The sequence below is a fragment of the Pleurodeles waltl genome, chromosome 8 (genome assembly GCF_031143425.1).
Source record: "Pleurodeles waltl isolate 20211129_DDA chromosome 8, aPleWal1.hap1.20221129, whole genome shotgun sequence".
Classification (NCBI taxonomy): Eukaryota; Metazoa; Chordata; class Amphibia; order Caudata; family Salamandridae; genus Pleurodeles; species Pleurodeles waltl.
In genome coordinates, this window is record NC_090447.1 from 1,311,732,692 (window position 1) to 1,311,757,874 (window position 25,183).

The 25,183-nt window shown below is 48.2% G+C and overlaps 1 protein-coding gene across 1 annotated transcript in view; it reads right to left on the bottom strand.

Annotated features, from left to right (window-relative positions):
• Window positions 1–25,183, bottom strand: part of RNF17 (ring finger protein 17) — a 1,983,649-nt gene that overhangs the window by 1,043,414 nt on the left and 915,052 nt on the right. Inside the window, exon 19 of the mRNA XM_069202301.1 lies at window positions 23,753–23,894. Coding sequence (XP_069058402.1) covers window positions 23,753–23,894 — 142 coding nt within the window. The remainder of the gene's footprint in view (window positions 1–23,752; window positions 23,895–25,183) is intronic.

The following is a 25,183-nucleotide window of genomic DNA, read 5'->3' on the forward strand; positions in this document are numbered from 1 at the left end:
CCGGGTACTGCCAAACCAGCTCTCTGGGGTTTTCACTGCAGCTACCGCTGCTGCAAACCCACAGACAGGCTTCTGCCCTCCTGGGGTCTGGACAGTCTGGCAACTGTCCTTGAGGGTGGCTACACCCTCTTTGTGCCTCCTCCCTGAGGGGAGGGGGGCAAACCCCTAATCCTATTGGGGGAATCCTCCATACTTAAGATGGAGGATTTCTAAAGGCAGGGGTCACCTCAGCTCAAGACACCTTAGGGGCTGTCCTGATTGGTGGGTGACTCCTCCTTGTTTTTCTCATTATCTCCTCCAGCCGTGCCGCCAAAAGTGGGGGCAGTGGCCAGAGGGGCGGGCATCTCCACTAGCTGGGATGCCCCGGGGTGCTGTAACAAAAGGCATGAGCCTTTGAGGCTCACCGCCAGGTGTTCCAGTTCTTGCAGGGAGAGGTGAGAAGCACCTCCACCCAGTACAGGCTTTGTTCCTGGCCACATATTGACAAAGGCACTCTCCCCATGTGGCCTGCAACTCGTCTGGTTGTGGCAGGATGTCAGAAACTGGTCAGCCTAGCACTAGGAGTCGGACTGATATTCAAGGGGCATCTCTAAGATGCGATCTGGGTGCATCAGTGTCCATTTATTGTGCTGAAACATTTGATACCAAACTTCCCAGATTTCAGTGTAGCCATTATGGAACTGTGGAGTTTGTGTTTGACAAACTCCCAGACCATATACTCTTTATGGCTACCCTGCACTTACAATGTATAAGGTTTGGCTTAGACGCTGTAGGGGCAGAGTGCTAATGCACTTATGCCCTCACCTGTGGTATAGTGCACCCTGCCTTAGGGCTGTAAGGCCGTCTAGAGGGGTGACTTACCTATGCCACAGGCAGTGTGAGGTTGGCCTGGCATTGTGAGGGGAGTGCCATGTCGGCTTAGTCATTTTCTGCCCACTAGCACTCACAAGCTGTGATGCAGTGCGCATGTGCTGAGTGAGAGGTCCCCAGGGTGGCATAAGACATGCTGCAGCCCTTAGAGACCCTCCCTGGCATCAGGGCCCTTGGTACCAGGGGTACCATTTACAAGGGACTTATCTGAGTGCCAGGGCTGTGCCAATTGTGGGCACAAAGGTACAGTTTTAGGGAAAGAACACTGATGCTGGGGCCTGGTTAGCAGGGTCCCAGCACACTTTCAATCATAACTGGCATCAACAAAAGGCAAAAAGTCAGGGGGAACCATGCAAAGGAGGCATTTCCTTACACTTAGCAAATGCAAACATTTGTTGCGAGGAAGTTTGTAAGTTTTTTAGGACAATCAAGGTCCTAGTGACTCAAATCTTGTCGAGGAGTCAGGGCAGGCCTTCAGCAGGAAGTAAAGTCAGCCAGAGTTGTTGGAGCCCCCACAAGTGACCCACTGGCAGCAGGCACAGGGAGTCGCAGGGAGGCCTCAGCAGCACAACAAAACAGAAGTCCCACGTCGCAAGAGCTGCAGAGTGGAATCTGAACTTGGAGTTGCAGATTGCTGGAGGCTCGGGCTTCTTGAAGCCCGAAGATCTCCTAGAGGAAGAGTCAACAAACCTTGGCAACAGCAACAGTTGCAGTTTTAGGAAGCCTGCTCTGTATTTACTATACCAAAATGAGGTATACTGTGCATAGAATCAAGGGGTTCGTCAAACGCTAAACAGAGTTTAAAGTAGATAATACTAACTAATATTCTCTTTTGTGGCAGTGTGGTCGATCAGTTAGCCTTATCAGACGGTAGTGCAAAGCATTTGTTGTACACACAGTTAAGAAATAAGGCACACACTCAATGACTAACTCCAGGCCAATTGTTTTTATATAGCAAAAAAATATTTTGTTACTTTATTAATAGAACCAAAAGATCTTTGTTGCAGGTAAGTACAGTTGTAAATAGGTACCAAGCATACGTATCAAACGTACTTTGTTTGGTTGTTGCATATGTCGTTGTGGGTACCTAAGGTACTTACACCTTATACGAGGTCCAGTTATCCCTTATTAGTGAAATGTAGGCAGTGTCTAGAAGCCAGTTTATCTAGGTGTAGCTGAGCAGCCAAGGCTTATCCAGAAGACATTCAAAGTTCATGCAATACCACTGTAGTCACACAGTACTTACACACATGAAAGAAAATACTTTATTTTGGTGACACAAATGTAAAAAATTCCTTAAAGACTATACTTCCTTAGGAGCTAAGTAATATACACAGTATATACACTAGAATGTAGAAAAAGGCATAAAAATAGTTGGAAAACAGTGCAATTAGTGAAAATCACAATAGTTAGAAATGGGCCTGGGGGAAAACAAACCATATACTAACAAAGTGGAACGCGAATGTCGGTTTCCCACCTAGGCAAGTGTAGTGTGTAGAGAGGGGCTGGTAGTGTAAGAAAACACCAAAGGTGAGTAATAGAACCCACCCCAGAGCATAGGAAAGCAGGAGTCACAGTAAGTTTCCTAGAACACATAAGAGAGGGACCAAGTCCAAGAAGCACTGAAGAGTCTAGGGAGAACAGGAGCCCATGGTAATCCGGACGAAGGTGCAAAAGAAGAACTTCCGGTGAAGAAGAACAGTCAATACTGCACCCAAGAAGACGGATGCGGGTTCCTGGTTGGTGCAGATAATGTCCCACACCGGACAGATGATTGCAGTCTGGTTTGTGCCGCTGGATTTCACCAACAAGCCTTGGCACACGCAAAGCTCACGGTTAGCAGAAAATGGTGGTGCCCGGGACCAGGAGGGACCTGGTGGCCTCTACCCAGGAGGGGGAGAAAGAGGGGTTTCTCAGCAACTAGGAGAGCCCTCAGAAGACCAGGCAGTGTGCCAGGAGTCCCATAGCACGGGGACAAAGAAGGTGCAAATGGAGGCCCATGCAGCACTACACAAAGGGATCCCATGCCGCCAGACCACCACTCAGGAAGTTGTGGATAGCATGAACGAGTGCTATGGGCGGGAGCTGTGCTGAGCACGAAGAACTTCATGGAAGGTCGCACACAAGCATTGGCAACTGCAAAACATGCGGTGCACAGGGGTACTGTCTGGCGGGGGAGGCAAGCTCTTACCTCCACCAAAGTTGTACAGCTGGACCTTACCATCGGGACCATTTCAGTCCACCACCGTTTTGCTGGATCCACGCACTTTTTCAGGAGAGGGGACTCACGCCACCGGTTGTCACTGCAGAGGGGAGCGTGCTGAAGCAGCAGGGAAGTGACTCCTTCATGTCAAGGGAGATTCCTTCGTTCTTCTGGTGCAGGCCGAAGACAGGCAATCATTGAAGGATGCACGACATGGAAACAGTTGCAGTTGCTGCCAGGAGCTGAAGATACAATGTTGCAGAAGTCATTCTTGCTTCTTTGCTGCAGTTTGCAGAGTTCCTGGAGGGTTCAGATGCAGTTTTGTCGGTAGAAGGTGAAGCAGAGGATGCAGAGGATTCCTGCTGGAGTATTGCAATCCAAATCCTGGCAAACACCCAGAAGAGAGACCCTAAATAGCCCTGAAAGAGGGATTGGTCAGCAACACAGGTAAGCACCTATCTGGGGAGGGTCTGATGTCACCTGCTGGCATTGGCCACTCAGATGCTCCCAGAGTGCCCCACCACCTTGGAATCCAAGAAGGTAAAACCCAGGGACACTCTGGAGGAGCTCTGAGAACCACCTCTAGGGTGGTGATGGACAGGGGAGTGGTCACTCCCCTTTCCTTTGTCCAGTTTCGTGGCAGAGCAGGGACTGGGGGTCCCTGAACCGGTGCAGACTGGATTATGCAAGGAGCGCACCGTCTGTGCCCTTCAAAGCATTTGCAGAGGCTCAGGGAGGCTACCCTCCTGTGCCTGTAACACCTATTTCCAAAGGGGGAGGAGGTAACACCCCTCTCCCAAAGGAACTGCTTTGTTCTGCCTTCCTGGGCTCGAGCTGCTTGAGCAACAGGAGGGCAGAAACCTGTCCGTGAGGTGGCAGCAGCTGGGGCTGCCTAGAAAACCAAAGAAGGCTGGTATGGCAGTACTGAGGGTCCACTGTGGAGCCCCCAGAGTGCATGGAATTGTACATCCAATGTTAGAATCAGCATTGGGGTATAATTCCAAGATTTTTGACACTTTACATGGCCATACTCTGAGTTACCATTGTGAAGCTGGACATAGGAATTGGCTTATGTCCAGTGCACACGTATAATGGCATCCCCACACTCACGAAGCCCAGGAAAACGGTCCTGGACCATGTGTGGGCACCTCTGCTAGTGCAGGGGTGCCCTCACACACAGATACTTTGCACCCAGCCTTTAGGGAAGAAAGGCCTGGTAGATGGGCGACTTATAAGTGACCTGGTGCAGTGAAAATGGCTGCGAAAGGGTGCATGCACCATTTCACACAGGCTGCAATGGCAGTCCTGTAGAAGCCTTAGCATGGGTTCCCTATGGGTGGCAAAAGTAATGCTGCAGCCCATAAAGATCCCTGGAACCCCAATGCCCTGGATACCCAAGTACCATATTCTAGTGACTTAAAAGGGGTGACCAGTAGGCCAATTTGGGATGAAATACTGGGATACCAGTATGCAGTGACAAAATTGAGATGAGAGTGCACATAAGCACTGGGGTCATGGTTACCAGGATCCCAGTGTCACAATCAAACACACTGACAACAGGTAGAAATTGGGGGTAACATGCCAAAAAGAGGGTACTTTCCTACAGCAGAAAACACAGTTTACAAGTAAGTAACATTTTTCAATGTCAAAAGTTGACACTGCAATTTTTCATAGGAGTCAACAGAGTGTTGGGGGCGGATAGAGTTAGCACAGATAGTACATGACTTACAATTTCAGTTTTCAAGGGCTAGGACGTTCACTGGTCAAAGCATAGGCTAACCCCAAAAATGCACCATCAGCAACACGGGGCCAGCTGGGTTCAGAAGTAAAAGTTAGCATTGGGTTTGTAATGGACTCATATGATGAATAGGGGTGCTCAGTCGAAAGCAGTTTGTGGTGAAGTACCCGTGGTTCCAGGACACAGGCCTGGGGGATTTAGGTCAGAACCTGGGGTGCCACAGGCTAACACTAAACACACACTCTCAGCGGCACAGTGGTGCTCAGGTGTACAGTGCAAACACAGATATGGGCGCCTAATGCTTTTCAATGGGGGGTCCCCAGTGGTCATATAAGATGCTGCAGGCTGGGTCCAGGGGGTCGGTTCCGGGAAACCAAATGCTGGACAGACCGGAAAGGCGTCCGCTGGACATTGCTGGTCAGATGGCCGGAATCTCCAAGGCCAGGGGGCTGCGGGTGCAGGGGTCTCCTAGGGCTTCAGGAATCTTCGTAAGATCCGGTCGCGGTCAGGGGGGCTTCTGGATTCAGGCTGCAGATGTCGTCGCGTTGGCCAGGACGTGTCAAAACCAGGGTGGACTTAAGATCAGAATCACCTGGGGACCTTGCTTGGTCTGGTGGGCCACCTGGGTCGTGGGCATCGGCTGCAGAGTGGACAAGGCTCGCAGACCCAGGGAGCTTCTTGAGCCCTTTTGGAGGGATTCTTCTGGACAGGGGACCTCAGGAGTTCTTGGTCCTCTGCTGCGCAGGCAGTGATCTGGGGGTTGGTAGAGGTTGTTGGCCCTGCAGACTGCGTTGCCTTTTTGAAGCAGGAGATTTGAACTTGTGGACAGGCTGGTAGGGCTGGGTGGCCAAGTCAGTTGTCGTCTGGAGTCTTTACTCCTGGGGAGGGCTTAGCAGTCCTCCTTTCTGCTTGAAGTCACCAGGAATCTGGCAAGGTTCAGGGGATCCCCTCAATACTACACTTAGGGGTGTCACAGGGGTCAGAGGGCAGTAGCCAAAGGGTACTGTCCCGGAGGGTGACTACACACTTCCTGTGCCCCTCTCTTTGGATGGGGCACATCCCTAAGCCTATTCGCCTTTTTCCACCAAAACAAGATGGAGGATTTTGCAAGGAGGAGGTCACTGCAGCTCTGGACACATTATGGGTGGTCCTAGCTGCAGTGGTCGTTCCTCCTTGTTTTACCTATTTTTCCAGCTGGACTTGACATCAAAAGTGGGGCCTGGTCCAGAGGGCTGGTATCGCCACTTGCTGGAGTGCCCTGGGGCACTGTAACAGGAGGCCTTAGCCTTTGAGGCTCACCACCAAGTGTTACAGTACCTGCAGGGGGGAGGACCTCCACCCAGGGCAGACTTTGTTTCTGACCCCAGAGTACACAAAGGCTCTCACCCAGTGGGTTCAGTAACTTGTCCTTTAGTGGCAGGCTGGTACAGAGTGGTCAGCCCTGCACTAAAGGGTTGGGTGAATACAGAGGGCATCTCTAAGATGCCTTTTGTGTGCGTTTTGTAATAAACCCAACACTGGCATCAGTGTGGGTTTATTGTGCTGAGAAGTGCGATACCAAAATTCAGAGACTTCAGTAAAGCCAATATGGAGCTTTGGAGTTCCCAGCCTATGTACTTAATATGGCCACATTGCACTTACAATATCTAAGAATGGACTTAGATACTGTAGGGGCATATTGCTCATGCAGCTATGCCCTTATCTGGGGTATAGTGCACCCTGCCTTAGGGCTGGAAGGCCTGCTAGAGGGGTGACTCACATGTGCCAAAGACAGTGGTTTGTGGGCATGGCTCCCTGAGAAGGATGCCATGTCTACTTTACCTTTATCTCCCTAACACATACAATCTGCATTGGCAGTGTGCATGTGTTTGGTGAAGGGTTCCTTAGGGCGGCACAATACATGCTTGCAGCCCTTAGGGACCCTCCATGGCCACAGAACCCTTGGTACCATTGGTACCTTTTAGAGACTTAGCTGTGTGCCAGGGGTGTGCCAAATGTGGAAACAATGGTACAGTTTTACAGAACAAACACTGGTGCTGGGGCCTGGTTAGCGGGATCACAGCACAAACACTCAGTCAGGTTAGCTTGAGTAACAGGCAAAAGGAGGGGTAGAGGGAGGGGTAGGGTCTTTGGGGGGAGGGGTGGGGTTAACCATGCCAAAAGGGGCACTTTACTACAGCAATTCAGAGGGGTTCCGTTCCAGTGGCTGCAGCAAGGGTATACCGTCTACAAAGTTGCTCAGAAAACAAGGGGGACCCAGAGAGGACCACAGAACCACCACCTGTGATGAAGAGCTTTTGGATGTCTATGGGACAGCAGAATCCACCAGCTGGTTCTCGTCTTGAGGAGCCTGCGGATGCAGGAGAGTGACTCTCTCATTCCAAGGGAGATTACTTCTTGATCCTTGGACACAAACAGTCCTTGTAAGTTTGAAGGATGGACAGACAAGGATGTTGCAGAAATCTTGCAGGAGCTGGAGAAACAATGTTAAAGTGGAAGACCTCCCAAATGGATACAGTCTAGTTTCAGTTCCAAAGCCGACCAGCAGCAGTTCCAGAGGCCAGGAGCAGAAGAGTCTTGTACAGAGTTCCTTTGTAGAGTCTTGCTCAACTAATCCGAGGACCCAACTTTAGGGAGCCCTTAAGTAACTCTAAAGGGGGACTGGTCAATCTCTGCAGTTACCCACCTATCATAGGGGGTCAGGGACGTCACCTACCTGGCCTAACCAGTCTGATGATCTCAAGGGCCTCTGGCGCCCTTGTTTCCAAGATGGCATAATCAACCGGGCACTTACTAGAGCTCTGTACACCTCTCTACGAAAGGGGCTAGACAAGGGGTGGTCACTCCCCTGTCCTTTGTGTGGTTTCACTACAGGGCCGGAACCGGAGATTCTTGCACTGGTGCAAACTGGTTTATGCAAGGAGAGCACCATATGTGCCCTTCAAAGGAGTCGGTGGCACTCAAAGGCCACCCAACTTTATCCCAGAGATACCCATTTGAAAGGGAAAGGTGGTTGTAGGAAAGTACCCTCTGTAGGAAGCTGGCCCTCTTTGAAGTGTACAAACTTGAAAACACTATGCAGATTGTAGGAAGTTGGCTCTGTATATACTATTTCAAAGTACGAAATAGTGTGCACAGAGTCCAATGGTTCCCCGTAGAGGTAAGATAGTGGTAAAAGTAGATAATTCTAATGCTCTATTTTGCGGTAGTGTGTTCGAGCAGTAGGCTTATCAGAGGGTAGTGTTAAGCATTTGTTGTACACACACACACACAGGCAATAAATGAGGAACACACACTCAATGAATAAACTCCAGGCCAATAGGTTTTATATAGAAAAATATGTTTTCTTTGTTTTAAGAACCACAGGTTCAAGATTTGAGGTAAATACATCAAATGCAAGGTACTCCACACAGGTAAGTTAGGAACTTTGAATTAGAGCAATAACATATACAGTTTTTGTTAAAATGGCAATAAGCTATTTTAAAAGTGGACACTGTGTGCAAAAATCAACAGTTCCTGGGGGAGGTAAGTAAAGGTTAGATTAGGAGGTAAGTAAAACACTTACAAGTCTCAGTCCTGGGGCATACGCAGCCCACCGTTGAGGGGTTCAAGGCAACCCCAAAGTTACCACACCAGCAGCTCAGGACTCACGGCCGGTCAGGTGCAGAGGTTAAAGTTAAAGAGGTGCCCAAAACACATAGGCACCTATGGAGAACAGGGGTGCTCTGGTTCCAGTCTGCCAGCAGGTAAATATCTGCGTCCTCGGGGGGCAGACCAGGGGGGACACGCAAGTAGGCACACAAAACACACCCGCAGCGGCACAGGGGCGGCCGGGTGCAGTGTGCAAAGCAGGCGTTGGGTTTCAGGTAGGAAATAATGGAGGAACCCGGGGGTCACTCTAGCGGTGCAGGCAGGCACAGGGGGGGGCTTCTCGGGACAGCCACCACCTGGCCTAGGCAGAGGGTCGCCTGGGGGTCACTCCTGCGTCGAAGTTTGGTTCCTTCAGGTCCTGAGGGCTGAGGGTGCAGTGTTGGTTCCAGGCGTCGGGTTCCTTGTTACAGGCAGTCGCGGTCAGGGGGAGCCTTAGGATTCCCTCTGCAGGCGTCGCTGTGGGGGCCTGGGGGGTCGTCTCTGGTTACTCACGGGCTCGCAGTCGCCGGGGAGCCCTCCATGAGGTGTTGGTTTTCTGCAGGTCGAGCCGGGGGCGTCGGGTGCAGAGTGTAGAGTCTCACGCTTCCGGCGGGAAACGTGAAGTCTTTGGAAGTTGCTTCTTTGTTGCAAAGTAGTAGCTGGTTTTGAAGAGGGCCGATGTTCACGGTTGTTTCTTGGTCCTGTAGTCCAGGGCAGTCCTCTGAGGCTTCACCCTCTTTGTACCTCCTCCCTGTGGGGAGGGGGGCACATCTCTAATTCTATTGGGGGAATCCTCCAAACTCAAGATGGAGGATTTCTCAAGGCAGGGGTCACCTTAGCTCAGAACACCTTAGGGGCTGTCCTGACTGCTGGGTGACTCCTCCTTGTTTTTCTCATTATCTCCTCCAGCCTTGCTGCCAAAATTGGAGTGTGTGCCCAGAGGGGCGGGCTTCTCCACTAGCAGGGATGCCCTGGGGTGCTGTAAGAAAAGGCATGAGCCTTTGAGGGTCACCGCCAGGTGTTACAGTTCCTGCGGGGTTGAGGTGAGAAGCCCCTCCACCCAGTACAGGCTTTGTTTCTGTCCTCAGACAGCACAAAGGCTCTCACCCCCAGGGGGGCAGAAGCTTGTCTCAGTGGCAGGCTGGCACTGACCAGTCAGTCCTGCACTGAAGGATTGGGTAAATTACAGGGGGCATCTTCTAAGATGCCCTCTATATGCATTTTGTAATAAATCCACCACTGGTATCAGTATGGGTTTATTATTCTGATAAGTTTGATACCAAACTTCCCAGTAATCAATGTAGACATTTTGGATCTGTGGAGTTGTATTTTGACAAACTCCCAGGCCATATACGTAATATGGCCACACTGTACTTACAATGTCTAAGAATGGACCGAGACACTTGTAGGGGCATATTGCTCATGCAGCTATGTCCCCACCTGTGGGATAGTGCACCCTGCCTTAGGGCTGTAAGGCCTGCTAGAGGGGTGACTTACCTATGCCACAGGCAGCATTTTGTGTGCATGGCATCCTGAGGGGGATGCCATGTCGACTTTGCCTTTTTCTCCCCACCAACACACACAATGTGCAATGGCAGTGTGCCTGTGTTAGGTGAGGGGTCCCTTAGGGTGGCACAACACAAGCTGCAGCCCTTAGGGACATCCCCTAATCACAGGGCCCTTGGGACCACTGGTACCTTTTACAAGGGACTTATCTGTGTGTCAGGGGTGTGCCAATTGTGGAAACAATGGTACATTTTTAGTGAAAGAACACTGGTGTTGGGGCCTGATTAGCAGGGTCCCAGCACACTTCTCAGTCAAGTCAGCATCAGTATCAGGCAAAAAGTGGGGGGTAACTGTAACAGGGAGGCATTTTCCTACACTATTGCTTGCATTGTCTATGTCTAATTACTTGCCTTATTTTGATGTCTAGTGTATATATTGTGTATAATACTTACCTTCAGAAGGAGCATTGTCTCTAAGATATTTTTGGTACTTTGTCACTCAAATAAACTACCTTTATTTTTGGTAACATTGAGTAGTGTCTTTACTTGTGTATAAGTACTTTGTAACTATAAGTGGTGTTGCAGGAGCTTTGCATGTCTCCTAGTTTAGCCTAATGTGCTCTGCTATAGCTTCCTCTATCAGCCTAAGCTGCTAGAACACTACTACATTTCACTAATAAGGGATAATTGGATCTTGTATAAGGATTAAGTACCCAAGGCACCCACTACAAACCAGGCCAGTCTCCTACAGGCCCCAGGTGATTTGGAGCCCAATCGAGCAGAATATTCTAACGTCGAACAGCAACATAAAGAAAGGCAACGAGATCGAAGTACAATACTGACTTAGGGAAGGTACCGTGTGAACCAAAAAGAGCACTGCAACAATGTTGAAGTGAAGCGTAGGAGCATGCGTCCAAACAAAACAGTGGAAAAAAAAAAAAAAAAGAATTGAGTTGATGACCATGCACATTATAACCAAGAGGAGTCACTTTACCTCTGGAGCTGAAAGACTTCTTTGAAGAAAAAGAAACTTTCACACATCCAGGCCTAATACTAGATGGCAAGAGTATGCACAGCATGTGCATCTACAGCTACACATGTCTCAATAACACACACACACATATAATAAAAACCTACTGGCAGTCAGTTAGGACCATGTTTCCATTGAAAAAGCATTTTTTGACTTGCCAATGTATTTGGCGCCATTAGAAGAATCTGCACAAAATGTGAATACTCCTGATCTCGAGCGCAGATATGATTAGCTGGCAACACTTCAACCAGGAAAATAAAAAGAAGAAAAAAAAATAAAAAGCAGTCTCCTGTGCTTGTTTTTCTAAAGTCCCTGTGTGGGCCAGGTCCAGGGGGCATATCAAAAATAAAGGAGGGGGATCCATTTGGCCAGCTGCCCCCCAAGCCCGCCGGGACTGTCGCCTCTTAATTATACTAACGAGGGGTTCAGCGGACCTCCCCACAAGTCCGGGGACCACCACTTCCCCTGGGCAATTGTTTGAGAATAAAGGGGGCCATAAGCCTCCCCCCCACCCGCAGCCACGGAGACCACCACCTCCCTGGGGCTGAAATAAAATAAGATCAGAGTGGATAGGGGATCCCCAGGGACCACCACCTCACCTGGGCTAACAAATGTTGGAGGTGGCTGCTCTGCCCCCCTCGTGGAGCCAATAATGGCCCTGGGGATGACCACCCCCCAAGGCAAGCTCCTGCTATGTCCCAGGGTGCGCACCCCCGGGACATAGCTGTTTTCTCTGACTTGGCAGGAGCTTTGACACGCCCCCCCGCCCTACATTTAAAGAAGGCCAGGCCCCAGTGGATGGGTTCCCCGGTGTCAAGGTCAGCCAGGGAAGGGGGCTCATGTCCTCCCCTCAACCATTCGATTTTAAGGGGCCCGGGGCAGAAATCGGCTGGGGAGGGGGATCTCGCAGCCACTCTTCTGCACACTGGCCAATCACACAACGAGGTAGGACTTACTAACTAACCAGTAGAAAGTACTCCAGCTGGATGGACATTTTGGGCAAAACTGTGGACTCTTGCTGGCTAAACAAGCAGGTGAGCTTCCGTTATGGCCATGACCTCATTCCAAAGAAAATAAACCTCCAACAGGAAGCACTTAGAAATTTAGAAGTAGGGGGTGCCACAGTTGAAGCTCCACTTCTGTAAAAGACAGAAAATCCTAACTACTGGGCTTCGCGGAAGCAAAGCAAGTGTGTTTACTCTGCAATTCCATATTAAAAAACAATCTCAAATCCTTGGTGGAGGTGAACACATCTTCCATTTATTGTAGCGCAATCACAACCACATCGACCTTTTCACACCCACTCGCACCTATTCTCACACCCAGAGAGACAGGTCGTGCAGCCAGCTCCTGCCACACACAACCAAAGGTCATGCACAACGCGGGGTTTGGGTGGTTAGGGGGTTGGCTGCAGCCCAGGCTTTGCAGCCAACCCCTGCTGCGCATGGCCGAAGGGCATGCTCGGCTATGCTTGGATTAACATATAGTAATGAAAATTACATTACGTTAAAAAAAAAAATCCCATAGAAATAAACTGAAAAAAAAACAAAGGTTACAGGGACGTTATAGTTAGGATATAGAATTTAAAAAAACAAAAAGCAAAAAAAAAAAAAAAATAAATAAAGGTTATAGGGACATTATAGTTCGGTTTAGAATTTACTCACACAAAACCAGAGAAATTCAGCATCTATAGCTAGAGTTATTTCAAGTACAACTATAACTTGCGGTCTAAGGTAACTATAACTCAAGCCTTCACCATGCACTGCTAATTACCCCAGATTTTACCACACCCATGAGAACTATAGGAAAGTAGAATCTTTCAGGCACAGCTGCCCCACTTTTAGCGGGGTGTCATAATGTTGCAGGGGTCTCCAACGAGTAGGTCGTGAGCTACTAGTAGCTCTCGAGCCACTCATAAGTAGCCCAGCTTACAAAAACTTAAAAGTTTATATTTCAAACAAACATGTTAACTTGTCTGATATGGTCAGTATTAAATTCTTGTGAAATTTGTAGCGCTGGATGATTTTCATCAACATAAGTAGCTTTTACTACTCAAAAGGTTGGAGACACCTAACTGTAGTACACTGGAATTCTGCTAACCAGGGTCACTTTATATCATGGTCACGGCACTCTGATCCTGTAAATCACCCCTAAGATATGTCCTTCAGCGCAAGGGTAGGGTGCATAGTTCTAAGTGTGAGCGCACCCATGCATGAGCAGAGGTGCTCCTACTCCATTTCTTGGGCTTTGTAAGTGTGGGGAAGCCATCTTAGGTATGTAGTGTACACTGGGCAACACGATTTGTTCAACTACATAATGGCTTCATCGAACGCAGGTATGTTTCGTATCAAACATGTTGGAATCATTCAACTACACCAATTCCAGTGCTAGCTGCATGTTACCACGTACTCTGGGAGTTCCCTAGGTGATACGCCAATTCTGCCTGTACAGCCTTGCAGGGTCTGCATGCCAGCCCGTGCTCCTGTCGACCTCAGACACTGTTCTGGTGATGAGTCTAACTCAGAAAGGGGAAGGCAGGACAAATGATTTCCAGTAAGATAGAGATGTGAACACCTTTTCTTCAGAAATAGCTGTCTCTGGGCCAGGCTGCCTCTGAGCACCAGACTCATTTGCTGCCCCCCTTGCATAAACTGGTTGACACCAGCGCAGGAACCCCCAAGTGCCCGCTTTTGTGTGAATCCACACAAAACACAGATGACTGGCCACCTCCCTATCCACCTCCTCCCCTAGGAAGGTGCACAGAGCTCTGCCAGTAGGACACTTGATCCTGCCATCTTGGAAATAAGACTGGTTAGTCCAGCTGGGTGACGTTCCTGACCCCATTGGATAGTTGGGTCACTGCAGTAAATGTCCAGCCTCCTTCTTGGGTTACTTAAGACAAAATCTGAGGGTGGGACCCTAGATTCATCTGCAGGATGTCAAGACCCATTTGTAAGTCTCCTCTTCAAGACACTTCTGCAACCTGGACACCGGAACTGCTGCTGTTCTTCGCTGCAACAAAGAGCAAGAATGTAACCAGTAGGAGGGCTCCTACTGCAACTTTGTTTCCAAGTTCTCCAAAGACTTTGGAAGCCCCGTGCATCCTTCAGAGCCACCGGGCTCTGCCTGCACTCAAGAAATCAAGAAGGAATCTCCCTTGGAGAGAAGTCACTCCCATGCATCCATAGGCATCTCAATGTCGACAACCATCTTGTGGATCCTGCTGTCCCATGGACTCTGAGACTCTACAACACAGGTTGTGGTTCTGTAACTCTTCAGAGGACTGACCTATCTTCCTTGCAACTGGGAAATCTGTGGCCCCACACAGGAGCTGCTTGGCTGGTACCTTTGAGCACTGCATCTGCTTGTCATTGCCAAGGCTTATTGGCTCTTCAGTCCGAATACCTACTAGCTGCAAGAAGCCCTGGTCTCCAGCACTCGTCAGCTCTAAAAACGACGTCCTCCCTGCAACTCCCGAAATGAGGGGATCCCTCTCTGCTGTGCTATTGAGGCCTCCCTGTGACTCCCTGTGCCTGCTGCCAGAGGGTCCTGCTGGCTCTTTCATGCTTTTTGACAGCTGGCCCTGACCTACCTGCTAAGTCTGGGTCACCTGGATCTTGGTGGTCCCCACAAATCCTGCAAACTCTATGCGACACTTCCCTGCCATTCCCTAAGGCTTATTGGTGGTCCCTCTGATCACTGACCCCTCCGCAATTTGACAAACAGTGTGGGACAATGCAGCTCATGGGCAACTCCTGAGATCTTCCTGTATCACCCGGACTCCACAGTTCCACTTCCAAGTCCACCATCCTACAGGAAAGCATCCCTGTGAAGGGTAAGCATTGCCCTACTGCACCACCTGGGTACCTTCAGGTGGACTGGACTCTGTTCCCTCTTTCCTAAGGACCTCTTCTTCAGGAATTCACACCTGGGTTCCACCAACCTGATCCACGGGTTGCAACACCAGCTGGACAACCAAGGTCCCTACTGACTTCAAAGGAAGGTTCTGTCACAACTTCACCCTATGCACTACAGTGTAAGTACTTCACTGTTCTGGGTATCCACGAGTAGGGGCACTATCCAACCTCCCTAGTCTCAACAGGTGTCCCTGGGGGTCCTGTTAGAAGGGTCCTAAAATTAAAAAACTCCAACCCTCATGTTATCCTATGGTCACTGACCAGGGGTTACAAATATGCCCATGCGTGACTGGGGAATCCTACCTACTTAAGTTTGTGCTTTTAGTACTTCCCCAGACCCAGAGGGCATTGTGTAATAGTGTGGTTTGGGAGTAATTTTCGCATTCCATTTTTTTAGTATGTGGTTTGGCCCCCCACATAGGGGCCCATGTTATTTTATGTCTTTACTTACCTGTTGCTAAGTATATTTTTGTATGGCAATATCTCCGGTCACAAGATATATCACAATTAGCTCTACAGTGTGTGTTACACTAAATATAGAATTTATTTTTGGTGTTGTTCTTTCCTGTGTGTACATCACTGACTGACCTGTGTGGTATTTGCAACAGCTTTACACCCTCCTGGATAAGCCTCAGCCGCTCTCCACAGCTACCCTTATAAGAGCTCTTGTTGTCTAGAGACTCCTACACTATCACTAAGAGTTGCCTAGACTCAGTGCATGTAGGAAGATGTCCTCTATGTAGTGCCCAAAGCTAGGCACACTGTGCCCAGGGTCCAGGCAACCAAAGGTTGGTTTACAGAGGTAAAAACTAGATCACCTAATGCTCTAATTTTTAAGGTAGCTTGCTTGATGGAGCATTTAGGCCAATCTTGGAGAAGTGCAAATCATTTGTGGCCCTTACAGTATCAATCATACAATTCACACATTCAAAGAAATAACTTGAGACCAATTTATAAAAATACTTCCGATTTTAATATACATTTTAAGACCTAAATTATCAAACTTGGTTAAGTACTTTTGGAGATATAGATTTTTGAGTTTAAAAAAATTATCTTTTTGTGCGTAATTACACACCATCGGAATCAATGTAAAGACACCTTTAAAAATACATATAAAATCACACTGTTTTACCAAGTTCTTCTTTTGCAGGTTGGTCGAGGTAGTCTGTAGGCACACTGTGCCAGCTGGAGAAATTCAGACGGCTCACAGTTCCAGCAGGAGAAGTGGGGAAAAGTCTCTGGAGCTGGGAGCTACTGTTGGGGACCACTTGGAAAAGGTTTCTGCAGGAAAGTTAAGATGCGGTTTCTTGAGGTCCCATTAAAGGGTTGAGGTCGCAAGGGGTGAGGGACCCTTAGGGCACAGCAGGTTCCTCGCTGCAGGGCACAGGTCGGTCGGGTACAGAGCGAATCGTTGAGCCAGGAGCTCTGCGCAAAGATGCCCTTGGATCTGAAGATAATTCACTTTAAGGGTAGCTTACAGGACAACAGAGGCACTCTGGTGGGAGGTCAGGGTGTTCCTCAAGACCCTCAACTGGGGATTCCTCCTCATCCTTTTTCAGCCCGAGCGTGCTGGTTTTCCTGGTGCCCGACGTCAGCTGACCAATATCCAGAGTATTGGTATGGTTCAGCCACTTGAGGGCGCAGTACCATTAATCTTGGCACACTTGCAGGGTTTGTCCTAGTGGTTGTTGGTGTGTCATCGGGTCCGGCTGCGACTTCCTATCCAGTCAGTGAAGTGATCCTCACTGGGTTGCTGATTTCTTCTTTGTTGAAGAGTGGTACTCTGGAGGGAGTTCTGGGGAGACTAGTGAAGCCTGAAGTCCTCTGGGGTTCTTGAAGTTAGTCCAGTTCTCCAGCTTCTCCTCAACGAAGATTGTAGGGTCCCAGGTGCAGCGGGTAGGGTTTGGCACCTTTTCTTTGTGCAGCAGGTCCACAGTTCTCATGCCTTGGATCTAATTGGTGCTGGTCTTCTTTGTGTACTTCGAATATGATTGTCTGGTCTAGGGATGTTTACTAAATACTGAATTTAGTAGGTGGTTTAGGAGGAACCTGGTAGTGTCCATTGGGACACTTACCTTTGATTGGTTACACCCACTATAGTGACCACTTCATGTGGGATGGGTCACTTCCCTAACCCTGATTGGCTATTTTTCTTCCATCTAAGATGAAGGAAAATTAAATGGAGTGTCCAACTCGCAGGCAACACCTTAAGGATGGTGCATGCCAGGCAGTGCACACTCCTGAGGGAGGGGGTGTTAGCACCTCCACTGAGGAAGGGCATAGTTCTACAACCAGAGAGACAGGGCTCTACCACAAGGTTTGTAAATTGGTTCCATCCAGCCTACCACCTGCAGACACCCAGTCAGCAACCATGCCAGGGTAGATAGCTTTTGCAGAGGGCACCTTTAAGGTGACCCCCTGGGGGCATTTAGGGATAAATCCAATATTGGTACCAATTTGGATTTTATCATGCTGTGTTGCTTGATACCAAACAATCCAATGGCTATCATGTAGCTGGGAAACTCATGTTGACCAGAGGGCAGCAAATGTATTAAAATGGATGCTCTGTTCACTCACTATGTCCCAGGTTTGGCAAAAACACAGTGGGGGAATATTGCTCATGCAGCTGTGCCCTCACATATATTATGGTGCACCCTACCTTAGGGCTGTATGGCCTGCCAGAGGGGTGTCTTACCCACAGTGAATACAGTGGATGGTGAACAGGGCACACAGGCAGTATGCCATGTTGAGTTTGCGTTTTAGGTTTGCACCAGGACACTCAGCCTGCAATGTCAGTGCTGGATACATGGCCCTAGAGGGTGGCACAATCAGTGCTGCTGCCCTCAGGGGCCTACCCATAGTACCCCATGCCCTGGATACCTAAGCACCTTTTTACTAGGGACTTATACTGGTAGCTAGGGGTGTATCTAATTGTACCAATGCATCACAACAATTTTAGGGAAAGAGCTCTGGACCAGGGTGTAGTAAAGTACCATCTTGCCTGACATGTTACCTCCATTTTTACTTGGTCACTGGGAACCTGCTAGCCAGGACCCCAGTGCTCATAGTTTGTGGCCTATATGTGTTCCCTGTGTGGTGCCTAACTGTATCACTGAGACTCTGCTAACCAGAATCTCAGTGTTTATGCTCTCTCTGCTTTTACAATTGCCAATGCAGGCTAGTGACTGTTTTCACCAATTCTATTTGGCACACTGGAACACCCTTATAATTCCCTAGTATATGGTACCTAGGTACCCAGGGTATTGGGTTCCAGGAGATCCCTATGGGCTGCAGCATTTATTTTGCCACCCATAGGGAGCTCAGACAATTCTTACACAGGACTGCCACTGCAGCCTGAGTGAAATAACGTCCACGTTATTTCACAGCCATTTTTCACTGCACTTAAATAACTTATAAGTCACCTATATGCCTAACCCTCACTTGGTGAAGGTTAGATGCAAAGTTACTAAGTGTGAGGGCACCCTGGCACTAGCCAAGGAGCCCCCACATTGTTCAGGGCAATTTCCCCGGACTTTGTGAGTGCGGGGAGACCATTACACGCGTGCACTACATATAGGTCAATACCTATATGTAGCTTCACAATGGTAACTCCGAACATGGCCATGTAACATGTCTAAGATCATGGAATTGTCCCCCCCAAGCCAATTCTGGTGTTGGGGTGCCAATCCCATGCATCCCCGGGGCTCCAGCATGGATCCCGGGTACTGCCAAACTAGCTCTCTGGTGTTCTCTATGCAGCTACTGCTGCTGCCAACCCTCAGACAGTTTCTGCCCTCCTGGGGTCTGGGCAGCTCAGTCCCAGGAAGGCTGAACAAAGGATTTACTCCGAGAGATGGTGTTACACCCTCTCCCTTTGGAAATAGGTGTTAAGGGCCTGTCAGGAGTAGCCTCTCCTGGCCTCTGGGAATGCTTTGAAGGGCACTTATGGTGCCCTCCTTGCATAAACCAGTCTACACCGGTTCAGGGAGCCCCCAGCCCCTGCTCTGGCACGAAACTGGACGAAGGAAAGGGGAGTGACCATTCCCCTGTCAATCACCACCGCAGGGGTGGTGCCCAGAGCTCCTCCTGTGTGGCCCAGAGCTCCTCCAGTGTGTCCCAGACCTCTGCCATCTTGAATGCAGAGGTGTGAGGGCACAATGGAGACCTCTGAGTGGCCAGTGCCAGCAGGTGACGTCAGAGACCCTTCGTGATAGGGTAGGTAGCCAATCCTCCTCTGAGGGATATTTAGGGTCTCTCCTGTGGGTTCCTCTTCAGATAACGAATGCAAGAGCTCACCAGAGTTCCTCTGCACTTCTCTCTTTGACTTCTGTCAAGGATTGACCGCTGACAGCTCCAGGATGCCTGCAAAACCGCAATAAAATAGCAAGAAGACTACCAGCAACATTGTAGCGCCTCATCCGGACGGCTTTCTCAACTGTTTCCTGGTGGTGCATGCTCTGAGGGCTGTCTGCCTTCCCCCTGCACTGGAAGCCAAGAAGAAATCTCCTGAGGGTCGACGGAATCTTCACCTTGCTACCGCAGGCACCAAACTTCTGCATCACCAGTCCTCTGGGTCCCCTCTCAACTTGACAAGGGTGGTCCCTGGAACACAGGAGCTGGATCCAAGTGACCCGGACAGTCCAGTGGTCCTTCTGTCCAAATTTGGTGGAGGTAAGTCCTTGCCTCCCCACGCCAGACAGTAATCCTGTGTACTGCGTGCTCTGCAGCTGCTAGGGCTTCTGTGCACTTTTGCAAGACTTCCTTCGTGCACAGCACAGCCCAGCCCAGATCCCCAGCACTCTGTCCTTCATTGCTCAAGTCACTGAGTTGACCTTCGGCTTCGTGGGACCCTCTTTTGTTGTGTTGAGACGTCCGCCGTGCTCAGATTTCTTGAACGCCTGTTCAAGTGCTTCTGCGGGTGCGGCTTGCTTCTGTGTGGGCTCTCTCTGTTGCTGAGCGCCCCGCCCCCACTGTCTCCTCCTCCAAGAGGCGACCTCCTGGTCCTTCGGGCCCTGGCAGCACCAATAATCTTCAACCGCAACTCTTGCAGCTAGCAAGACTTGTTTGCGGTTCTTTCTGCGTGGAAACAACTCTGCATCCTCCAGCACGCCGTGGGACATCTTCTGACCAAAGGAGAAGTTCCTGGCCCCTTCCGTTGTTGCAGAATCTTCGGCTTCTTCCACCCGGAGGCAGCCTTTTTCCACCTTCATCCGGGGTTTAGTGGGCTCCTGCACCCCAGGACACTTGCATGACTCTTTGACTCGGTCTCCTTCCTTTGCAGGTCCTCAAGTCCTGAAATCTGTCTTCAGTGCTTTGCAGTCAGTTGTTGCCTTTGCAGAATCCCCTATCTCGACTTTACTGTCTTTCTGGGGTAGTAGGGTAATTTTACTCCTACTTTTCATGGTCTTGGGGTAGGGTATCTTGGACACCCTTAGTGTTTTCTTACACTCCCAGCGACCCTCTACACACTACACTAGGCCTGGGGTCCATTCGTGGTTCGCATTCCACTTTTGGAGTATATGGTTTGTGTTGCCCCTAGGCCTATTGTCTCCTATTGCATTCTATTGTGTTCTACAGTGTTTGCACTACTTTTCTAACTGTTTACTTACCTGATTTTGGTTTGTGTGTATATTTTGTGTATTTTACTTACCTCCTAAGGGAGTATATCCTCTGAGATACTTTTGGCATATTGTTACTAAAATAAAGTACCTTTATTTTTAGTAACCCTGAGTATTGTGTTTCTTATGATATAGTGCTATATGATTTAAGTGGGAGAGTAGGAGCTTTGCATGTCTCCTAGTTCAGCCTAAGCTGCTCTGCTACAGCTACCTCTATCAGCTTAAGCTGCTAGAACACTCCTAATCTACTAATAAGGGATAACTTGACCTGACACCAGGCCAGCCTCCTACACAGGGAACATGGTTAGCAGGGGCCTTGGGCACTACAATTTCTAGACTTCATCATACATCAGACAAAAGTGGAGACTAACCATGTCAAAAAGAGGCATTTTCACACAGTGCAGGGTGCCTCACCTATGAATGTACACCATACACTGTGTCAGTCTCCTACAACAACTTTTATAACCTCAAAACAAATTATTAATGAAACATAAGTCAAATTATTAAAGAAAAAACTGCGGGGCGCAAGTTATTGTTGCCTTTGGGCATGAGCTATAGTTACTTGAAATAACTAACTAGAACTGTTGAATTTCTATGAGTTTATAAGTTTGAAATGTGAGCCTTACTATAACATCCCTGTAACCGTTGGGTTTTTTAAGGGAGGGAGGGAAGGAGAGAGGGAGAGAGAGAGAGAGAGAGAGAGAGAGAGAGAGAGAGAGAGAGAGTGTATACACACACACCACACTAACGTAAACATACAAAGGCTAAATTGCAAAATAATTTAAGTTTGAGCTTACCAATTATACGAGGCTGGCCTGGTTTGTAGTTGCTACCTATAGTACGTACACCTTATACCAGGTCCAGTTATCCCTTATTAGTGAAATGTAGGAAGTGTCTAGAAGCCAGGTTCTCTAGAGGTAGCTGTAGCTGAGCAGCCAAGCCTTATCTAAGAGACATGCAAAGCTCAGGCAATACCACTGTAGTCACACATGAAAGAAAACACTCAGTGTTATAAACATATAGGTACTTTATTTTGGTGACACCAATTCCAAAAATACCATTGAGACTACACTCCCTTAGGAGGTAAGTAATACACAAATGATATACACTAGTATGCACAAACAGGTGTAAAAACAGTTAGAGTACAGTGCAAATAGTGAAAATCACAATAGTTTGAATTGGTGATGGGAGGGAACACAAACCATATACTAAGAAAGTGGAATGCGAATGTCAGTCTCCCACCTAGGCAAGTGTAGTGTGTAGAGGGTCGCTGGGAGTACTACAAAACCCCAAAGGTATGTACTAGAACCCACCCCAGAGCCCAGTAAAGTAGGAGTAAAACACAGTAACTTTCCCAGAACACACAGAAACATGAGAAAGAAGATTATGCAAGAACCAGAAGAGACTGCAAGACACCAACGGCAGATTCCTGGACCTGAACACCTGTGGAAGAAGGAAACCAAGTCGAAGAAGCACAGAAGAGTCCAGAGAGAACAGGAGCCCCTGCTAGACTGGAGGAAGGTGTTTAAGAAGAACCACCGGTGAAGAACAACAGTCAATACTGCACCCAAGAAGACAGATTTGGGTTCCTGGTGGGTGCAGATGATTTCCCACGCCGGATGGAGGATTGCAGTCTGGTTTGTGTCGCTGGAGTCCGCCAACAAGCCTTGGCACACGCAAAGCTCGATTGAGTGGAAAATTGCCCTGTCCGGGACCTGGTGGACTCTACCAAGGTGTGGGAGTCAGCAGGAGCTCTCAGCAACTCAGAGAGCAAACAAAAGACCAGGCAGCGCACACAGGAGTCCCACAGCATGAAGGCAAAGGAGGTGCAAAAGGAGGCCCAAGCAGCACTACGACAAAGGCCCACATCGCCAGAGAACCACTCAGGAAGATGTGTGTCACAGGATAGAGTGGCTGGGGGCCGGAGCTGCACGGTGTACGAAGAACTTCGTGGAAGGATATCAATAAACCTTGCAACTGCAAAACACGTGGTGCACGGGGGTACTGTCTTGTGTGGGCAGGCAAGCTCTTATATCCACCAATGTTGGACACTATGACGTAAGGACCGTGTGGACCACTTCAGTCCACCACTCGTGATACAGGATCCACGCAGCTCCTCAGGAGAGGGGATCCATGCAGCCAGTCGTCGATGCAGAGAAGTGCCTGCTGAAGCTGGGGAGTGACTCCTTCACTCCAAGGGAGATTCCTTTGCTCTTATGGTGCAGGCTGAAGACGAGCTGTGCTTTGAGGATGCACGACCTGGAAACAGTTGCAGGCTTGAGCTGAAGATACAATGTTGCATAAGTTGTCTTTGCTAATTTGTTGCAGTTCGTAGAGTTATTGGAGGGTGCAGATGCAGTTTTTTCAATGATAAGGTGAAGCAGAGGATATAGAGAATTCCTGCAGGAGTCTTACAATCCGAATATGAAGAACCACCCAATAGAGAGACCCTAAATAACCCGGAAAGGGGGATTGCTCACCTAAACAGGTAAGCACCGATCAGGGGAGGGCTACGACGTCACCTGCTGGCAGTGGCCACTCAGATGCTCCCAGTTTCCCACCAACTTGGAATCCAAGATAGCAAAACACAGGGACACTCTTGAGGAGCTCTGAGCACCACCCCTGGGCGGGTGACAGACAGGGGAGTGGTCACTTAAATTCCATGTACATTCAATATAGAACCTTTAGCTACCTGTAAAGCTAGACCAAAATGTGTTGCGGTCTGGGTGATATTTACACAGGACAGAAAGATAACTTTAGTACCAAGAACACTTTTCACACCGGAGGTAAAGGGCCTGTAGCACCATATTAAAATATTTAGAATTAGATAAATAAAAAATATGATTTGGAAGCAAAATATCATTCTAAAATTCAGAATACATTTCAGCATTTACAGATTTGGGTGTCAATCATTCCATTTGCAATTTCATATTCAAAGAACAGACCGATTATTCTACAAACACTTAAAGAATAGTTAAAGTTTCATTTAGAAATCAGCTGGTAGTATTGCGTGAGCAACAGGGAGAAAATGAGGAAAATAATACATAGAAAATGATACATCTACAGATACCAAACTGTAAGTGGGCACACTATATACAACAAGGGATTAGATAACCCCCACCAATAATTTATCAGCAAAGAAAATGTTTTGGCACATTTAATTATCATTTAAAATTCTATTTTAAACTTAGCAGAAACAGAGCAAATTCCAAAAACATGCTGAACTTGGTAAAACATTTACCGTTTGAACGTAGAAATCAGCTGGATTGTTTGTATAGATAACCGCAATGGGAAATTCTGTCATTGGCTGTGGTAAAATAGGTGGAAAATACCTTGGCACTATCTTATCTTCTGAAGGAGCATGAGGACTCTGTGAGCGAAATCTGTAAACAAGTCAAAATACATACGTTTTTATCACTGTGTGAAAGTAAACAATAGTTTAACCTATTTATGGTTTTATGTCACATTTGCCAAACAAGACAAATATTAACTGTAGGAAAGTGCCCTTGTTGGCATGGCTACCCCACCACTTTTTGCCCGATATTGATGCCAACTTTAACCCGTTCACTGCCAGGCCTTTTCCCCTCCTGTGCCGAGCCTTTTTTTGGCTATTTGGGGCAGTTGGCGCTTAGGCCCTCATAACTTTTTTTCCACATAAGCTACCCACGCCAAGTTTGTGACCTTTTTTCCCAACATCCTAGGGATTCTAGAGGTACCCAGACCGTGTGGGTTCCCCTGAAGGAGACCAAGAAATTAGACAATACAGCAAAAAGTTAGTTTTTTCAAAAAAATGGGAAAAAAGGGCTGCAGAAGAAGGCTCGTGGTTTTTCCCCTGAAAATGGCATAAACTGGGGGTTTGCGGTGGTAAAATCACCATCTTCCCAGCTTTCAGGAACAGGCAGACTTGTATTAAAAAACCCAATTTTTTAACACAATTTTGACATTTTACTGGGACATTCCCGATTTTGACTATTTTTTTGTGCTTTCAGCCTCCTTCCAGTTAGTGACAGAAATGGTGTGAAACCAATGCTGGATCACAGACAGCTAAACATTTCTGAAAAATAGACAAAATTCTGAATTCAGCAAGGGGGTCATTTGTGTAGGTCCTACAAGTGTTTCCTACAGAAAATAACAGCTGAAATAAAAGAATATTGAAATTGAGGTAAAAAAACAGCCATTTTTCTCCACGTTTTACTCTGTAACTTTTTCCTGGGATGTCAGATATTTGAAAGCAATATACCGTTACGTCAGCTGGACTCTTGTGGTTGCGGGGATATATAGGGCTTGTAGGTTCATCAAGAACCCTAGGTACTCAGAGACAATAAATGAGCTGCACCTTGCAGTGGGTTTTCATTCTATATTGGGTTTACAGCAATTCATTTGCTGAAATATAAAAAGTGCCAAATAGGTATCAAGAAAACCTTTGTATTTCCCAAATGGCCACAAGATAAGGTGTTGAGAAGCAGTGGTTATTTGCACATCTCTGAATTCCGGGGTGCCCATACTAGCATGTGAATTACAGGGCATTTCTCAAATAGACGTCTTTTTCACACACTGTCTTACATTAGAAAGGAAAAAAATTAGAGAAAGACAAGGGGCAATAACACTTGATTTGCTATTCTGTGTTTCCCCCATGTCGCCTGATAAAAATGGTACCTCACTTGCATGGGTA